This window comes from Alosa sapidissima, chromosome 14, assembly GCF_018492685.1.
Source record: "Alosa sapidissima isolate fAloSap1 chromosome 14, fAloSap1.pri, whole genome shotgun sequence".
Lineage (NCBI taxonomy): Eukaryota > Metazoa > Chordata > Actinopteri > Clupeiformes > Clupeidae > Alosa > Alosa sapidissima.
Genome location: NC_055970.1, coordinates 30,935,602 through 30,953,595, shown reverse-complemented (window position 1 = coordinate 30,953,595; position 17,994 = coordinate 30,935,602). Strand labels below are relative to the sequence as shown.

General features: G+C 38.5%; 1 protein-coding gene and 1 long non-coding RNA gene across 2 annotated transcripts; one reads left to right on the top strand and one right to left on the bottom strand.

Moving 5' to 3' along the window:
- Nucleotides 1-5,315: 5,315 nt before the first annotated feature.
- On the top strand, nt 5,316-17,041 carry slc12a1 (solute carrier family 12 member 1). The gene is made up of 26 exons (XM_042062148.1): nt 5,316-5,733; nt 7,371-7,505; nt 8,071-8,146; nt 9,160-9,255; nt 9,459-9,598; nt 9,822-9,932; nt 10,043-10,154; nt 10,310-10,437; nt 10,754-10,838; nt 11,453-11,601; nt 11,703-11,810; nt 11,949-12,072; nt 12,232-12,333; nt 12,467-12,622; nt 12,755-12,854; nt 12,944-13,055; nt 13,187-13,327; nt 13,512-13,618; nt 13,728-13,810; nt 14,250-14,363; nt 14,857-14,985; nt 15,299-15,410; nt 15,591-15,677; nt 15,809-15,944; nt 16,095-16,162; nt 16,289-17,041. The coding sequence occupies exons 1-26, from the start codon at nt 5,536-5,538 to the stop codon at nt 16,422-16,424; spliced, it is 3,045 nt and encodes a 1,014-aa protein (XP_041918082.1). The 5' UTR covers nt 5,316-5,535; the 3' UTR covers nt 16,425-17,041.
- LOC121682125 lies at nt 15,328-15,895 on the bottom strand. Its single transcript, XR_006022436.1, has 3 exons — nt 15,798-15,895; nt 15,577-15,694; nt 15,328-15,465 (listed from the first exon to the last, which is right to left on the bottom strand). It is a non-coding gene; the product is annotated as an uncharacterized LOC121682125 (long non-coding RNA).
- Nucleotides 17,042-17,994: the final 953 nt, after the last annotated feature.

Here is a 17,994-nt window from a genome sequence, read left to right as displayed (position 1 = left end):
CACCTCTCATCCAGGTAGCTGCTGTATTTAGTGAAGATCTGAAACATGAAAGCATGTGTGGTGTCTCATTGTTTTGTATGTTACAGCCTGACAGATAGTGATAGTGAATATAAATGTAGCGCTCTTGAACACTCTGTCTCACTATGTGAAATTGAAGCAAAAAAAATGGTGTCCAAGTTACTTTGTGAATATATGGTGATTGGGGAAAAAAGCATTAGAACATATAAAAACATCTCAGACATAAGGAAAGGTATCCTCCTGAAATTTTATTAGCTGTTTTTTCTGAATTACTTTAATGTCTATTGTTATTTCAGACGGGGCTGGTATTTCTAAATGATTGTTTTTTATTATTATTAATTCAGAAATAAATAGCTATGTTTTTCTGAATTAAAGAGATATTAAACTCGCAAATTCAGAACAAATATTATCAAGTAAATGCACTACACTCTCTATTACCCACCAATTGAAAAATATTTCTTGTATTAAACCACTCTACCAATTGCTTGTGTTGACACTTGCAGCCCGGCCCTTTACTCTACTGTGGTCCAAAGTGTACAGTGAAACTCTCTGATGTTTCTTGTGCTGTGCGTTTGCCTTACTGTGACCTTATATGGGGTTATGTGCCTTCATGACTTAAATGACCGTTAGATTAGTAGAGATGGCTAACTGCTATGAAGTGCTGTGTATCATATGTGTGTATGTGACACATAATGAAGTGCTGCCCCTTGCTGTCCACATCTGTGGTTTTCAGTACTCAGCTGATTTGTGGACATATTGTGGAATAAAGCAACTTCTTGATTTCAACATTGCTGACCCTTATTTTTTCAATGACAGTGTCTCCCTCAGTTGAGCCAATATGACAATATGACAATGACGATGTCTGCCTGAGTTACAAGCAAGTAAAACAGAGTGGAAGAATCCAATTCACAAGATCAAGGAGCCAATGCAACACTTGTGGAAGTAGCATGTGATAAGATGTGTCATAAACGAGTAATTTAGCGCACCATGTAGTTGGAACACAAATAAATCCTCCATGCTCTCTCTCTCTCTCTCTCTTAGTTTACAAGTTTTATGCTTGTATTTGGATTATACTTCAGGGGTTCTGATATGGAATGACTACACTAAATATGGAATGACTACAAAACAAGTCTCTATTTTTGCATTTACTTTGTTGGTTCAATGAGTGTGTATAAGATAGAGTATACATCTGTACAACTAATATTGGATAGCACAACATGAAGATTCAATTTCTATGGATTCTTGTGAATATTTCAGTACCCAATATGTTGCATCTACTTTTGTGCTGCAGCTACACTGCAGCCAGAAGTCAGGGTAGCACCAAAAGCAGAGTGGGGAGGGGGGGATTTTGGATCAAATTTAATTGAGACATAATACGATTAATCTGAGAATGTAAAGCACTATACAGATTGTACATGAAAAAAGTTGTCATTTTTGGATTCCGAAGAGTCAAAGCTTTGAAATGGTGTATAACATTCCTATGCTACATAGCAATATGGTGCATACAATTGATTTAGAATGTTGGGGGGAGGTGGGGGAGGGGGGTAACCGTCCCGCCAGCGGGACACTGAAAATTATGTGGCTTTAGCATTAGTATAGAAATCAAATGAAATAATGAAAGGAAAAAAATATATAATAATAATAATAATAATAAAAGGATAAATGGCAAATGGTATTAAAAGGACAATAATAGCTTCAGCAATAGTGCTATACTGTAGAAAAACAAACAAAACAAAACTCTCTCTCTCTCTCTCTCTCTCTCTCAAATCAAACCAAATCAAGTCAAATGGTGATTTAATGGCATGAATGAGTTAAGTTATTGTTGCCAAAGCTACAAGTATAACATGTTAATAATCAACTTTACATTAGCTCTTTAAATCTCAAAAATAATTTCAAGCTTTTGCCTAAAATTGCACTGTGCCTATTTACAAGGGCATTGTTCCCACCTCTTCTGGGGCCTACCATCAAATGTTGGACCTCTAGAAAGCTGAGAACCTCTAGTTTTCGTAGGAAACAATCAAAATAAATGTGTGATGTACTCACAAAGAGTTATGGAGGCTGGAATATAGTTTTTTCTTTCTGCTGGATTACAAGCATCTCTGAACTGACCACATTTCAGCCCTCTAGGTCACTTGATATGACTTAGAAACACCACTGAGCCCTAGCACCAGGTCTTGTAAAGTTCTGTGCAAAAGTAGATCAATATAGAATGAAAATATGAGTGCTTTAGAGTATTATTTGCCAAGGTATGCTCATGCGTTTTGTAAAATGCCTATGGAAACTCCCCATAGAACTTTTTGTTATCCAAAATGCATACTGACAATCAAATGCTTACTGCACATGAACCCCTTTATGTAGAAGCATAATCCTGGTCTCAAATGAAAGGTAACACATTGAAGTTTTATGCTTGTATTTGGATTATACTTCAGGGGTTCTGATATGGAATGACTACACTAAATATGGAATGACTACAAAACAAGTCTCTATTTTTGCATTTACTTTGTTGGTTCAATGAGTGTGTATAAGATAGAGTATACATCTGTACAACTAATATTGGATAGCACAACATGAAGATTCAATTTCTATGGATTCTTGTGAATATTTCAGTACCCAATATGTTGCATCTACTTTTGTGCTGCAGCTACACTGCAGCCAGAAGTCAGGGTAGCACCAAAAGCAGAGTGGGGAGGGGGGAATTTTGGATCAAATTTAATTGAGACATAATACGATTAATCTGAGAATGTAAAGCACTATACAGATTGTACATGAAAAAAGTTGTCATTTTTGGATTCCGAAGAGTCAAAGCTTTGAAATGGTGTATAACATTCCTATGCTACATAGCAATATGGTGCATACAATTGATTTAGAATGTTGGGGGGAGGTGGGGGAGGGGGGTAACCGTCCCGCCAGCGGGACACTGAAAATTATGTGGCTTTAGCATTAGTATAGAAATCAAATGAAATAATGAAAGGAAAAAAATATATAATAATAATAATAATAATAAAAGGATAAATGGCAAATGGTATTAAAAGGACAATAATAGCTTCAGCAATAGTGCTATACTGTAGAAAAACAAACAAAACAAAACTCTCTCTCTCTCTCTGTATGGTACTCCCATCCATTGCCAAAGCCACAGGGTAGACTCTGCCTCTGCTGCCTGCTCAGACAGCAGCATGCAGCCAGACTGGCTGATAACAAAGTGCCTCCGAGTGCCTTCAGCTGGGGCTTGTCAGTCACAGGGGGCACACCCGCAGCCACCGCCCACCGTCTTGGCTTCCTGCAGCACCCATCAGAACGTGAACGTGTCCCACAACCAATGACCCCCCCACATGCAGAACAATATCACCATCCTGCCTGAGTGCAATTTAAGGGGTTGATGTGACAGGCGAATCACATGGGGAGATGTGTTTGTGCAGAAAGGAAGAGGTATTGCTCAATGATTAGGAGTTGAACTGTGGACTTCTGTGCACCTTACCTTCATTGTAATATCATAACTGGATCCTCTCCCCTGGAGTTATTGTGACCTTGCCCTCGGTTCCTATTAAAAAAACATTTTGTAACCTGCTTTCCTCTCATAACATTTTGTCTTGTTTTGTATTTGATTCAAACAATGCTTGGTCTGCACCAAAGCATAAATACCTGTTTAAATATCTGTTTAAATCTATGCAATTGATCTAAAATAAATCACTAAGGAGTTCTTTATGTGTTTCCACGGTGTATTACTGTACGATCAATAGTAATCATAACTTATGTGACAGTCACATGAAGCAAGAAGGTCAGTTGGAGGACATTGGAAATGTTTACTGTATTCATTAGGAAATTATGGAGTGGGAAAGTTGGGGTCAATTTGGTAATAAGGAAGCATTCTTGCAATGACCCTCACAAAGAAGCAGAAAGGTCATGGCTTGAAGAGAAATGCCTTAAGCATGTTCTCAGTGTATGTGGCTTCACATTAACTTTTGTCAACAGCTAATAATCCATGCGATTTACCAGTTATTTAATTTCTGTTCAATTGTTTTCTCATGAATTATTTAAAACAAGTATTTCAAAAAAGTGTAATTTCTTAATTTATTCAGAAAGCATTAATCATTTATTAAGAAAAGCCAAACATCATTACATAACCACACATCAGAAATTGAAGATGTAATAGTTGAAAAAAATTCGTCCAGGTGCAGTTGCCACAATCAATTTACAATATCATGGTCATATCTGCTAACAGTCAATTGTGTCTAAACTTTCTACAGAGTTATATAGGTATAGCCTGATTGACACCATGCACTCTTAAAACAAATGTGTTGGAACACAAACACGCAACACAAACTGCTGTTTAGAGGAAAGGAAAGTTTTTTTCACCTATTTTCTGACTTTTGTTTATTTTGACGTTTAATTTGACGTTTGTCATTTAACTTGCTTGACAAGATTTCAAGATGCTTCAGGAATCAGATGTTTCAACTACGTACCATTACAACTCTTGATATTTGAATTAGATTAATGTTACTCTTCTAAAGGTGTCTGATCTAAATTCAACTCAAGTTTTTGTTTTTAAGCCATCTGGATATTGTCAGGCATAAAGCAGCCACTGATAGAGAAGTCATTTATAATGTAAAAGATGCATTACCGTGGTTGTTGTCAGATGATGCTTTCATAAAGGGCAAATAACAGAGTGTGACTGTGAATAAATATTATTTTGCTGATCATTGAAGAGAATGGAACACAATTTCCAAATGAAATTAATGAGATAATGATACTCCATTTAGCTTCATGTATGGGTCCTACTTGTCAGAATATGAAAAAAATAAATGAATAGATTCAAAATCTGAATAATCACATCTATCCTTAATGTTAACTCCATGGAAAATACCAGTTCTGACTGGTGTTGCAATTGATCAATAAAAGTGTTTCCTTCAAACATACTTACATGTGACTGTTAATCAGTCATTTGGTGAGTCATTAGACCTGGCACCTTGTTCAAAACCATGTAAAATACAGGTAATAAAATCTAAAACAGCAGGACAACATGTGCCTTCTCACTTGCACTTCAGACAATAGTATTAATAATCGATACATCCAAGTGCGGCTGTAAGTGTCCTTATCTTTTTTTGGCCTTATTGGCCCAGTTAATTTTTAATCTACTGCCATGTGCCCTCTTTGATGGAGCAAGGAAATTTTTGACACCCTTTGCACAAGTCTAAGGGTAGATCCTATGGTTTAGCCAATGGCTTTGGCTCTCTGGGGGAATGTGAGATAGAGAGGGTATATAAAGAGATGCCCAAGGGTCACTGCTACCTGTTTGAAGACTTTGCATGAGGAATAAAGCTCGACCTGATTGCACCTGCACCATGTTGTTGATGAACTAAACAACATACTGCAGATTTTTTTTTTACCTTGTTACCTTGAATCTGGACATTTCAGAACAATACCTGTTTGAGGCTTCTATTACCTTTTTTGGTGTATTTTTATACACTGACTGACTGCCTCAATTAACACGAAACAAGGTAGACCATTTGAACATTCCAAATGGAGAATCCGGCTTTCGATCCTCCACAATATGAAGAAACTGAGCACAGAGATGTCAGGCCATCAGTGATCAGTGCCTTTGGCCATGACACACTAGACCGAGTGCCCAACATTGACTTCTATCGCAACGCTGGCAGTGTCAGTGGCCACCGAGCGGTTCGGCCCTCTCTGCAAGAGCTCCATGACATCTTCCAGAAGGTAGGCTTCCCTTGCACTCTGAGAGAAAGTGGAATAGAACATTATGTCCAATATTCCAATATATGGTTTAATGTTCTGCATTATGTCCAATATTCCAATATGTGGCTTAATGTTCTGCATTTCTCATTAGTGGGTCACTTTGATACTAAAAGTATGATTCTATGTAATGACTGTATGATATCTGTACTGTCCCTGTGTATATCTCGGTGTGGCTGTATTTAGAGATAAGCAGGAATATTATGACTTTGTGATATTATGAGTGTTTCACTGTTCTGCATGGCTGCGTCAGTAGCTATCTGCTCCGGATTGCCAGGCTGCCACTAATCAGGGTCTGATTCAGTGTAGTCCACGTGAGATGGGATGACCAACGCCATCTCCCGTCAACCTGGAAGGATACTTAAACCCTAACTATTTCCTTGTCTAGTTAGAGCAGCTGATGGATCTTTAGGTGAAGTCATGCTGTCTCTCCCTTGATGTGCATCATTGTAAATAAACTCTGTTCCTGATTTTTTATACTATTGGTCTATTAAATCTATGGTATCAAAATTACCATCAACTCCCACTCGGATGCACCACCACAAAAGGCAGTTATAGAGATTGATGGCAAATAGTTCTCAGTTGTTTGAGCTGTGTGTCTGTGTGAGGGTAGCAGTGACAAAAGCTAAATATGAAGCTGATATATGGCCAATTGTTATGTGAAAGGTGTAAGGGAATTTATAATCATTCATGAACAATCATTCCCCCAAGGATAACCACTCATTCATTAACTCATGATAAAACAAGGGCCAATGATGTGTTCTAAATCAGTGTTTCTCAAAGTGTGGTCCGGGGACCACTGGTGGTCCGCAAGCTATCCCAAGTGGTCCGTGAGCAGACGTGGTAAAATGTAATATAGATGAGTTGTTTGCAATATTGAACCAACTTGTATGTAAATCCAAACAGTTCTGCAACACTGTCTATGTAAGATATGCCAGTTTAAATCATATGAGTCCTCTGACACAATAAGCAAGGAGCCAAGACAATAAGCAAGGTGGTTCAGTGAGTAGGCCTATTGTGTAGGCTTACTGTTGAAGTAGGTCTAATCTTTTTTTTAGGTGGTCCGTGTGTTTCTTTTTTATTGGTTAAGTGGTCCTTCATCTGAAAAAGTTTGAGAAACACTGTTCTAAATCACTAGGCACAATGTTCACTGGAGGTGCTTGTGATTTTTTGCATTAACTTGGATAGTCTCCTAAAAAAACTTGTTGTGTTTTCCCTAACTCCCTGTGGTCCCCACTGCAGATATATAACTGTGAAGGACAAAATTACACTACGCAGACAAAATATTACTCTTCATTAGAGCTGGACTGCACAACATCCAATAACTTCTAAATTCATTCTGTTGGGCAGAAAACAATATATTTTTGTACACTAGTTTGTCTTACTAAAACACATTGACATCTGATGCCAATAGCTCAAAACAGCTTCAAATAGGCTACAACTGCTACACACAATGTTTTATATTATACTTCTTACTGTTCCTCTATTCTGTTCCACGATTATATTTAACAGTTCAACAACTATAGTTGCACATTATTGCAATGCATTGAAACTGTATTGTACATTAACAGTGTGAAATTATTTTATTCCTATCTGTTAAGAATGGAGGGCTTGCGATCCCTGACACAGTGGATGATACCGAAGGGAGTATCGGTACACTTACTGATGATTCTCAGATGGCTACACCCCCAGGGAAAGATGGCACTGTTAAATTTGGCTGGATAAAAGGGGTCTTGGTGAGTTGAATGGAGTGAATTGAGATGGAACAATTTGTTTCTGAGTAACATAGCTTGAAAGCTAAATTTCAAGTAAGCCCGAACAGTCAAACTCAAAATAATGATTAAGCCTATCTTAATTATTTAGTCTAATCAAAAGATATAAGTTAACATAACTCAATTGTTTAGAGTGTAAGTCTTTCTGAGAAATGTACTGTACTGAAATACTGATGAAATGTTAGACATAGTTATTTATAGTGAACTTTGATGGTCAAGGTAACCATTGTGGATAAGTCTATTAAAAACAAGACCTGACCCTTTGATTTTTTTATTCTCAATTATCTCTCAATTTGAAACTAATTACATTGTCAAGTTACATTGATTAGCACACCTGTCGACATCACACTCTTCTGGCTTTGTTGCTCTGTCACATCTGTTGGTCAATTTACTGCTTTCCGGCAATGTCCACTGTTCAGTTGTGGAAAATGCAAGATGTGTTTACAAAATGCTCATCAGTTGCACAAGTTGGATATACTGTATGAAGTAAACGAGATTCAAAAATACTTCTGTGCTGTTATTTCTCCAGGTGAGATGCATGTTAAACATCTGGGGAGTCATGCTGTTCATCCGCCTGTCGTGGGTGTTTGGACAAGCTGGTGCTGGTGAGTCCCTTCCGTCTGTGCTGTTCATATTTCTTCTCTCCCGTCTTAAATGACCCTTCACAACATCACTTCAACCTACCCACCCCCCAGCCCCCGTAAAATAATACTCATCAATTCCTGGTGAGCTTGCCCTCTCAGCTGAAAGACACATCCAAGTGTATGAGTAAGGGATCAGATTTTTTTTTTTCTGGTACCCCATGCGGTGACAATAGTGACTTAATTACATCTGAAAGCACAGTCTGGATCTCTCCTGATTGGTTTGAGGGGAGTGAGAGCGTAGCTAATAGGGAGAGTCCCAGTCAGGGCCGGGGGGGGGGGGGGGGCGGCAGAGGGGCACATCTGATTCTGGGGAGAGGGGGTGTGTACAGAGCGAGATGAGTTACCAGAAGAACAGGGGATCAGAGTGGGGATATGCGACGGGACGAACAGCGGGGGCCACATCTCAGCTGATTGTTTGCTTTCCCAGTCGTCCTTCAGCTCGAGGTCAAATAACAGGAGGTGTGTGCTGCTCTTGTAATTCCAATTTAAATGGCAGGGGGCCACTTGGTGAGGGCGAGTGTCCGACGGACCATTAGGATTCTCATTAGTCCCTGACACAAGCTGGTCTTCTGGGCACCAAAGTCCTTCTGCACTATACTTATGCACACTGTCCTATGCAGACTACATTCCTGGTGGACAGACTGGTTCAAATGTTCTTTATGGAGCATGACTAATGACAGTCATGGCCTGAAGGCTCTACATAGAAAACTTGCAAGTTACTTTGAACTGAGTTAGAATCCAAGCCCCACAGCACAGTTAGTGCTTGAAATTGGGTACTTGAGAGTCACCGTAGCGTTACTTTACTTTTTAAGGTGTTAGGGGTGAGTTTAGATGGTGGTGAAATGATTTCATTATGAGTCCATTGTGATTTGCTGCTGGCACTCACTCTAAACACATTTGAAACAGCAGGGTTGGTTAACACGGCGCTGTTCATTCATTCATGGTTGTTCATTCATGCTTTGGTTCTGTTTTAGGTTTGGGTGTGGTGATCATCCTCTTGAGTATGGTGGTGACCATTGTCACTTGTCTGTCCATGTCTGCCATCTGCACCAATGGAGTGGTCAGAGGAGGTAAATGGATTTAAGCACATATCACAGCTTACATAAGAATCTTAACATGAATATTGTCCTATTGGGATTTCTGGTTAGGTTAGAAATGTAGACATTTTAAAAAAAAATAGTCTGATGTGCAAGATGGTCAACAGACAGCATAATATGTTTTCCTGCCCTTCTGGAGGTATTTTAATCAATTCTACAATGAACCAATTTTCCAGGAGGAGCATACTACCTGATCTCTCGCAGTTTAGGACCAGAGTTCGGAGGTTCCATAGGTCTCATCTTTGCCTTTGCCAATGCTGTGGCTGTTGCTATGTATGTGGTGGGATTTGCAGAGACTCTTGTGGACCTTCTCAAGGTGGGTGATATTGTAAGGAATAATGGCCCATGTGCACTAGCTTACTTGAAGTTGGCAAACCAGTTTCCTGTTCGTTGACATCGCTAAAGCACTCATCGTCAGGTGTTTGTTGACAGCCATATTTGCAGACTTAAGCTACATAGTAAGCTAGTGCAAAGATCCCATAGCATGACCATCACCTACTCTGTCTGTACTAACGGCTACCTACATGGGTTGTCCACAGGACAATAATGCTCTTATGACGGATGAACTGAATGACATCAGGATTGTTGGCTGCATCACTGTAGTTTTGCTTTTGGGGATTTGTCTCATAGGGATGGAGTGGGAGGCCAAGGTAAGTGAGGACCAAAACTTAACCAAATAGACAAGTGATGTTTTACAGTTTCCAATATGGTTTCCAATATTAAAACTTGGTTTAAATGTTTTTGCTTTCTTTCTGTTTAGGCTCAGATTGTTCTTCTGATCATCTTGCTCGTGGCCATTGCCAATGTTTTTGTGGGAACATTCATTCCTGCCACTGAGAGCAAAAAAAGACAAGGGTTTTTCAATTACCATTGTAAGGGTGACATACTAACACACCGATATTGTGATGAAATAAAATGTTTTAAATCCAAATAATTTTTTGATACCATACCACAGTGTGCAACAGATGTCACAGAAGAAGGATGTTATTCTGCTGCTAATTGGGACTCTTACTTCTCTTGCCCACAGTGCCTATTCTCTCAGAAAACTTCATGCCTAATTTTCAAGATGGAGAGTCCTTCTTTTCTGTCTTTGCCATCTTTTTCCCAGCAGCCACAGGTATCTTGGCAGGAGCAAACATTTCTGGGGATTTAAAGGTATGGAAAACTATTTCCCAACTCAGAATACCTGTTGACTGAACAAGCTTAATGAGTTTGAAACTGAAAACACAATTAGGCTCAGTTGACCGTCAGCTAGTTTGACCGATTTATTTGAGTTGTTTAAAAGACCATAAATAAAATTAGGTTTTCCATTATTTTGTGATGTACAACTGAGTTGTTTAAAAGACCATAAATAACATTAGGTTTTCCATTTTTTTGTGATGTACAACTGAGTTGTTTAAACATAAAATTATTTGTAGTCCGTTTATAGAGCCCTCCAAATAATGCTTATAATCCTCTCTTATTTTTCCAGAATCCTAATTCTGCTCTTCCCAAAGGAACACTGCTGGCCATTTTTATCACAGGTATAACATACCTGCTCGTGGCCCTTTGTGTGGGTAAGTGTTTCTCATTAATATATAAAATAAAATGGTACAGCATCCATCATTTTCTTCCTCATAATATATGCAATGCAGCATTTCAAGAGCTACCTGAAGACAAATTACTCACAGCAACTTTCTTTAGTCAGGGAGAGCGAGGCAACTCTATTAAAATTGACATCTTTTTAATGGATTACTATTTTACACACAACTTTACCTTACCTCAGAATTTCTCTGTAGCCTCACTGTCCCTCTCATAATAATCAATAAACACTGGGGCCCATAAAATCCCAATCAGAAACCTGGCCTCATGCCATCTTTGGGCCAGTAATTATTGGTATACACAACTTCAAAAAATCAATGATACTCTAACAGTGCCAAGTACCAACCAGGATGTTTTATGAAGGCATACAAATCATTAGGGGATTGTAAAATAGGATATCATATGAGACCATTTTGTTTTTATCCAGAAGCTGACCAAATTGTTTCATCCATACACCCAAGTTGCTATAATCTTATTCATAGTGATATTATGTTCTTTACAATTTAAATTCCCTTTACCATTTAACCTGCAATTAAACAGACATTGTAGAATCTTCAATTAATTCAATTTCCTTATCTCATTTATTCAGTGGCAACTACTGTTCGTGAAGCAACTGGCCTTAATAGTACCATTACTGAAGGAGCACCCTGCAACTATTCCGTGGCATGTGATTTTGGATATGACTTTTCAATTTGTGAAACAGAATCGTGTCCTTTTGGGTTGATGAACAACTTCCAGGTATGGCTGGGTGACAATCAGCGGATGTAATGCATTTGTAATGCTTTTATTTGCCACTCACAAGCTACAATACTTTAACAAACCCTTACTCTTCCACATAGGTCATGACAATGGTGTCAGGATTTGGACCCCTCATCATTGCCGGGACTTTCTCAGCCACTCTCTCCTCAGCTCTGGCCTCTCTTGTCAGTGCACCCAAAGTCTTTCAGGTGCGTCAATGTCGGATATCTCTTAATATGCAAGACATCTAACCACATTTAATCAATAAGTAGATTCTGCAATATAACATTCTTTGGTTTGGCTCTGAAGCATTCCCTGAATTCTAACTTGCACTGTATCTTTTGCAGGCATTGTGCAAAGACAAGATCTACAGAGGCCTGGAATTCTTTGCCAAAGGACATGGCAAAAACAATGAACCTCTTCGAGGCTACGTACTCACCTTCATCATTGCTGTGGCGTTCATTTTAATAGGTGCTAATATTTTATCACAATATTATCATGGCCACCAGCACTCTGACTGATTTTTGTATCTGTGATATCTTTGACATTTTTCATTGCAATGCAACACTGATGAAAATAATTGATGTGATCTGATGTTGACATGAGACTAACAGTGTTTATATTTTTCAGCTGATCTTAACGTAATTGCTCCCATTATATCCAACTTCTTCCTGGCCTCCTACGCCCTCATTAATTTCTCCTGCTTCCATGCCTCCTATGCCAAGTCACCAGGTACGTTCCGTCTTCATCCTCAGACTAAAAAATAAAATACAAATCAAATTTAAATGGGTGGTGTATCTGACTGTCAGTCTGTTCTATTCTCAACATAATGTCTCTGCTTCAAAAACACAACTCTTTCTGACAGGATGGAGGCCTGCCTATAAATATTACAATATGTGGTTGTCCCTGTTCGGAGCTCTGCTGTGCTGTGTTGTGATGTTTGTCATTAACTGGTGGGCAGCGCTGCTGACATATTTCATAGAAATCGTCCTCTATATCTATGTGACTGTCAAGAAGCCAGGTAATAGAAAAACCTTCTATTCTCTCTCTATCTACCATTTATAAGCATCACCATCTATAAAGCACCCCCCATACTATCACCATTATAATCTATTCCTGATTAAATGGAGCTAAAGCATGTTCTCTTTCCCAGATGTCAACTGGGGCTCGTCGACTCAGGCTGTTACTTTTGTCAGTGCAGTGAATAATACTCTTGCATTGTCTGGTGTGGATGACCATGTAAAGAACTTCAGGTGAGCACTAACAGGATGTGTTATCCTCCCAAGATCGCTAATCACAAGTACATGCATTTATCTAATGCCAGCCATTTCTACATCCTCAGGCCTCAGTGCCTAGTGTTTACTGGATCTCCAAAGAACAGGCCTGCCCTCTTAGATTTAGCCCATTCCTTCACAAAGACCTACGGACTCTGCATTACATGTGAAGTATTTAAGGTGAGATATCATTTTGGGTCTGCACAGCACTATTTATTCCTTTACCGATTGAATACAAATATACAAGAGAGGTAAACATGCTGCTACCTAATGGCGATGGCCTCACACTGGCTCTTCTCAATGATCACCAGGGGCCACGTGCTGAGATGCAACAGGAAATAGCTGAGTGTGTGGACAGTAACATTGCGTGGATCAAGTCTAAGAAACGGAAGGCATTCTATGCTCCAGTGGCAGGCAACAACTTCCGAGAGGGAGCTAAAACTTTACTGGAGGTGAGTGCCATGATACGAAAGCTGCAAAGTTAATGACAAATCCAAATCATGCATCCTTATGGCCCTATTATCAACGATGTGATAAGGATGCTCTATAAGGGATTTTCAAACAGATGCAGTGTTGTCTTTAGTCCCTCAGTAACTAAAAGCTGACCATAAATATTGTCCTTGTGTTCCTCCTCAGGCTGCTGGGCTTGGCCGTTTAAAACCTAACACTGTGGTTCTGGGATTCAAGAAAGACTGGAGAATGGCTAACAACGAGGATGTAAATAACTATGTTGGCGTAGTCCAGTGAGTCCCTCTACCAGTCTATTCACCTACCTTTAGTAAAGCGCATTGAGAATGACTGAATGACCACTTTGCAGAAAGTCAATGTCAATGACGATTGTGTATTTTTCAGTGACTCTTTTGACTTCGAGTATGGAACTGTGGTGTTGAGGGTCACCGAGGGACTTGACATTTCCATCCTCTTAAAGGCTAATGGTAAGCCCAAGCCAAAGTAGTAGTTATATTCATATTTTGGGGTGGAAATCATAGCGCTAATTGAAGCCACATATAGGACATAAGATTGTGTACACATAAGGATTTGAGGGTTTAAGGAAATGTACTGGCCCATAATTATAAATTAACTCTTGATCATCAAAATTCAACTATGTGGCTCATAAAAACTTGTATCAGAGACACACTAAACAATAAAACAAAGGTCAGTCATCATGATAAAAATTGCCACAGGGCTATCACCAAAAATAACCTTTTAACCTTAGATTCATTTGAACAGTTAAATAAAAAGATTTATTGCATGGTGGGATAAAAAAAAAACTGTAAAATGAAATGTAAAATGATTATATAATGTAAAAATGCACTTAAATGTTAACCTAACACAGAAAGGAATAATATCAAATATCTGTTTGTGCATCCACAGAGGAAGTGATTCAACAGGCACAGGAACAGCTGGCTGAGAATGAGCAGTTCCAAGATAAAGGCAAAATATCCAAGAAATCCAAAAGAACATCACAACAAGTGCTTACAACACGAGGTACTATGAGATATTTAATTTGTGTACCTTACCCATCACCTTTAAATGATCTCATTTGTGGGGTAATGATCTTACCTTGGTAATCTTTGACAGAGAACACATTTATTTACCAAAGCCCTTAAAAAAATGCCTTTTTTGTTCAGCATTTCTCAACACACACACACACACACACAATCAGAATAGATCCCTCCTGTCACAATCAAATCTAATAAAATGTTTATATAAAAAAAGGTGAGTAACAATGTAATCCAATAATGTAGTCACTTTCATTTTCTGGTGGCTAGTAAGCCTTTCTAGGTGTCAGTGTCTCTCCTACATGACCACAGACCATGAAACACAGAAGAATATTTGATTTTTGCAATTATTGACATGCCAAGCAAAATATTTTCCATCATATCATTATTGTGTGGTACTATGGTTTCCTGCAATCAAATTTCAGTTTTAGTTGGTTATCTGTATTAATATTCCTCTAAAACTTCCTTCATTTGTCCAGTGTCTGTGAATGTTCCACAGTCTAATGAAGAGGCAAGGACAAACCAGGCACTGATGCATGCAAGCAACCAGTTCAAAAAGAAAGTTGGCAAAGGCACCATTGATGTGTGGTGGATGTTTGATGATGGAGGTAACTACAAATATTGTGCTATTTAAAAATTATTAGAACTCAGATCATTTAATTGATACAATGACACTAAACTAAACATTCAAATAACACATTTTCAGTCGCAACTTGACAGCTTCGATAAATTTGAGTCTTATCTCTCATTGGTCCTTTTCATTTACAAGACTTGATGAAATCTGTGACAGATGCAGACATGGGCTGTCTTTCCTCACAGACAGGACCTACTGTCAACGCGTTGACACTTTTTGTGCGTGTGTGCAGGGGGGTTGTGGTCCTTTGTGTGTTCGCTATGTAATAAATGTTTTCACTGTGACAGGTCTGACCCTGCTGCTCCCTTACATCCTCACTACCCGAAAGAAATTCAAGGACTGCAATTTGAGAATCTTCATTGCTGGTCTGCCTGGCCGAATCCAGCAAGACAAAGACGAGTAAGTGGTCACCAAACACAGACCATCTGGACACATCCCCAGTGAAATGATACATCTGACCAGACAGGAAATTGATCTTAGAAGAGGAGTAACTCCAGCATCAAAATTGAGAGATAACAATTTGATATTGCCATGAAAATGAAAATATTCATAAATAATCTGTCACCTTTTGTTCTCTAGGATGGTGTTACTCCTCAAGAAATTCAGGATCAAATGTGATGACATCCATGTCATTCCTGATATGAATGCCAGACCAACCTCTGCCAGGTAAATTCATTGTGGATCTTTGGGTCATATCAGATATTAAATGTTATTGTTCAGAAAAAACAGAATTTCCAGGTAATAGAGAATACAGAATGTGTGATTAATGCATATTTATGTTCCTACTGCCACTTTAGTTTGAAGACATTCGATGACATGATTGCACCATTCCGTCTGAATGAGGGATCCAAGGACACTACCCAAGCAGAAGCTCTGAAGAAGAAGAGCCCCTGGAAGATCACAGATACTGAACTGGAGACATTTGAGGAGAAGGTAAACACAAGTAGCCTATTCAAGAATTGCTCCAAATGTAGATAAACATGAGGTCAACGCATGATTATGTCACTCTTACACAACAGGAAAACAAGTAATGTGTAATTTGTGACAAAATGACAAAGTGTTCTGTGCTTCATTTCTTCACAGACAAATCTTCAAATCCGCCTGAACGAACTCCTTCAAGAGAAATCCAGCACAGCCAAACTCATCATTGTGTAAGTGTGCTGACATTTCTTTTTAAAACAGAATGTCGTATTCTAATAAACTGCGGTTTAAAGAAAGACCATCTAAAACTCTGATTTCACTGATAGCCACTGACTAAAGATAACAATCTCTTGCAGGAGCTTGCCCATTGCTCGTAAGGGATCTATCTCTGACCACCTGTACATGGCCTGGCTGGACACCCTGTCAAAGAACCTACCACCAACTCTGATGATCAGAGGGAACCACAAGAGTGTGTTGACCTTTTACTCTTAAACTGACAAAAAAATGCCATTCCGTTGTACAAAACAAAAAAGGTGCACACATAATGCTATGGAATGGATTGGAGTTACATAATCAGCAGCTATGCTGCCCTCTTCTGGAATTGTTAGTATATATCCTGTCTCCCATTGTAAAAGTGTGCATGGTAGTTAGGTGACAAATAATGATAAAGACATTAATACAATTAATGGATTTTAAAATAACCATGTAAGATAAAGGTCTGGTTAAAGCCTACTGTGAGGGTAGATGAAATGTAGATAATGAGATTGTAAAAAGGAAGGCTAATTCTTATTTTTCATACAGGGATGAGCATATTTCCAGAAATATATTTAAAGTAATTAATTGAAAACAGCTGTACATTTTGGAAAAAAGATCTGCTACCGTTATCCTTCTATTAGCAAAATAATTGATATAGCTTAACTGGCTTATTTCCTTGTTTTTGTTTTATGCCTGTGATGTTTGGATGCTTTGTTGTATAGGCCTAGTGTATTTAAAGCAACACCAAAGAACTTTCCCTCTGTCGCACGCATGCTATTTGTTTATCCATAACGATGTCCATAGACAAGGTAGAATATGTTGTACGATTTATGAAAGTACGATGTATTGCGACATCAGATGCAAGTCAAATTTGTAGTTTCTTATGTCTCACTCCATCGAACTACAGATCCGCTACCCGATCTGGCAAACTTACATAATGCGGTTATAGCCGATAGAGGGCTGTGAAGAGAATGCAGAAGTGCCGTTCACCCTGTTACAAGTTGATGAACCACTGAAACGATTTTGGAAACATTATTTTAAGGTACAAAAAACTCTATGGTGTTGCTTTAACATTGTATTGCTTTCGTTGTAATTTCTGGGAATAAATAAAAGATAAAATAAAGTGGCTGTTTTTTCTTTTCTACAGTAGCTTTGGCTACATGGTCATTAAATATTCAAAGTAAACAAGAAATAATAATCTGTTCTGAATCGGTCTAGCCTATTGCAGCCAGTGCCATTAATAGTCTAGGTCATGGGTAAGACTTGTATGCACTTTATTTAGCGGAGAATATCTCAACTGTTATAGACTAATATGACCCCATTCATTCTATATTGATTTACTTTGAGATACAGATTCACAAGCCCTGGTAGTGCTGGTAGTGGGCCTCAGTTGTGTTTCCAAGACAAAATAAATGACCAAGAGGGCAGAATGTGGTCATTTCCAGAGATGTACAAAACCGCCTAAAAAAACTATCATTCTACCCTTTGCCACTCTCAGTTCATCACACAGTCAATCTATTGGTACCAAAATAATACACAAGGCCTCTGCTTTCAAAAGAGGTCAAGCACTCAAATCAAAGTATGGAAACAGGGCCATTGTTAGTAGGCGGTGTGCAATTTCAAGAAAACTCAAAATAGGGAAGTGTAAAGATTTAACAATATATTGCCTCATTTTTTGTCTCATATTTTTTTTTTTTTTTTAGGCAAAGTGTAATACAAAAAGTAATTATCTTAATATGAAGATTAAACTGGTAGAAATGTATGGATATCTATAAGGGGGGGGGAGTCCCATTCACCTGAAGTGTGA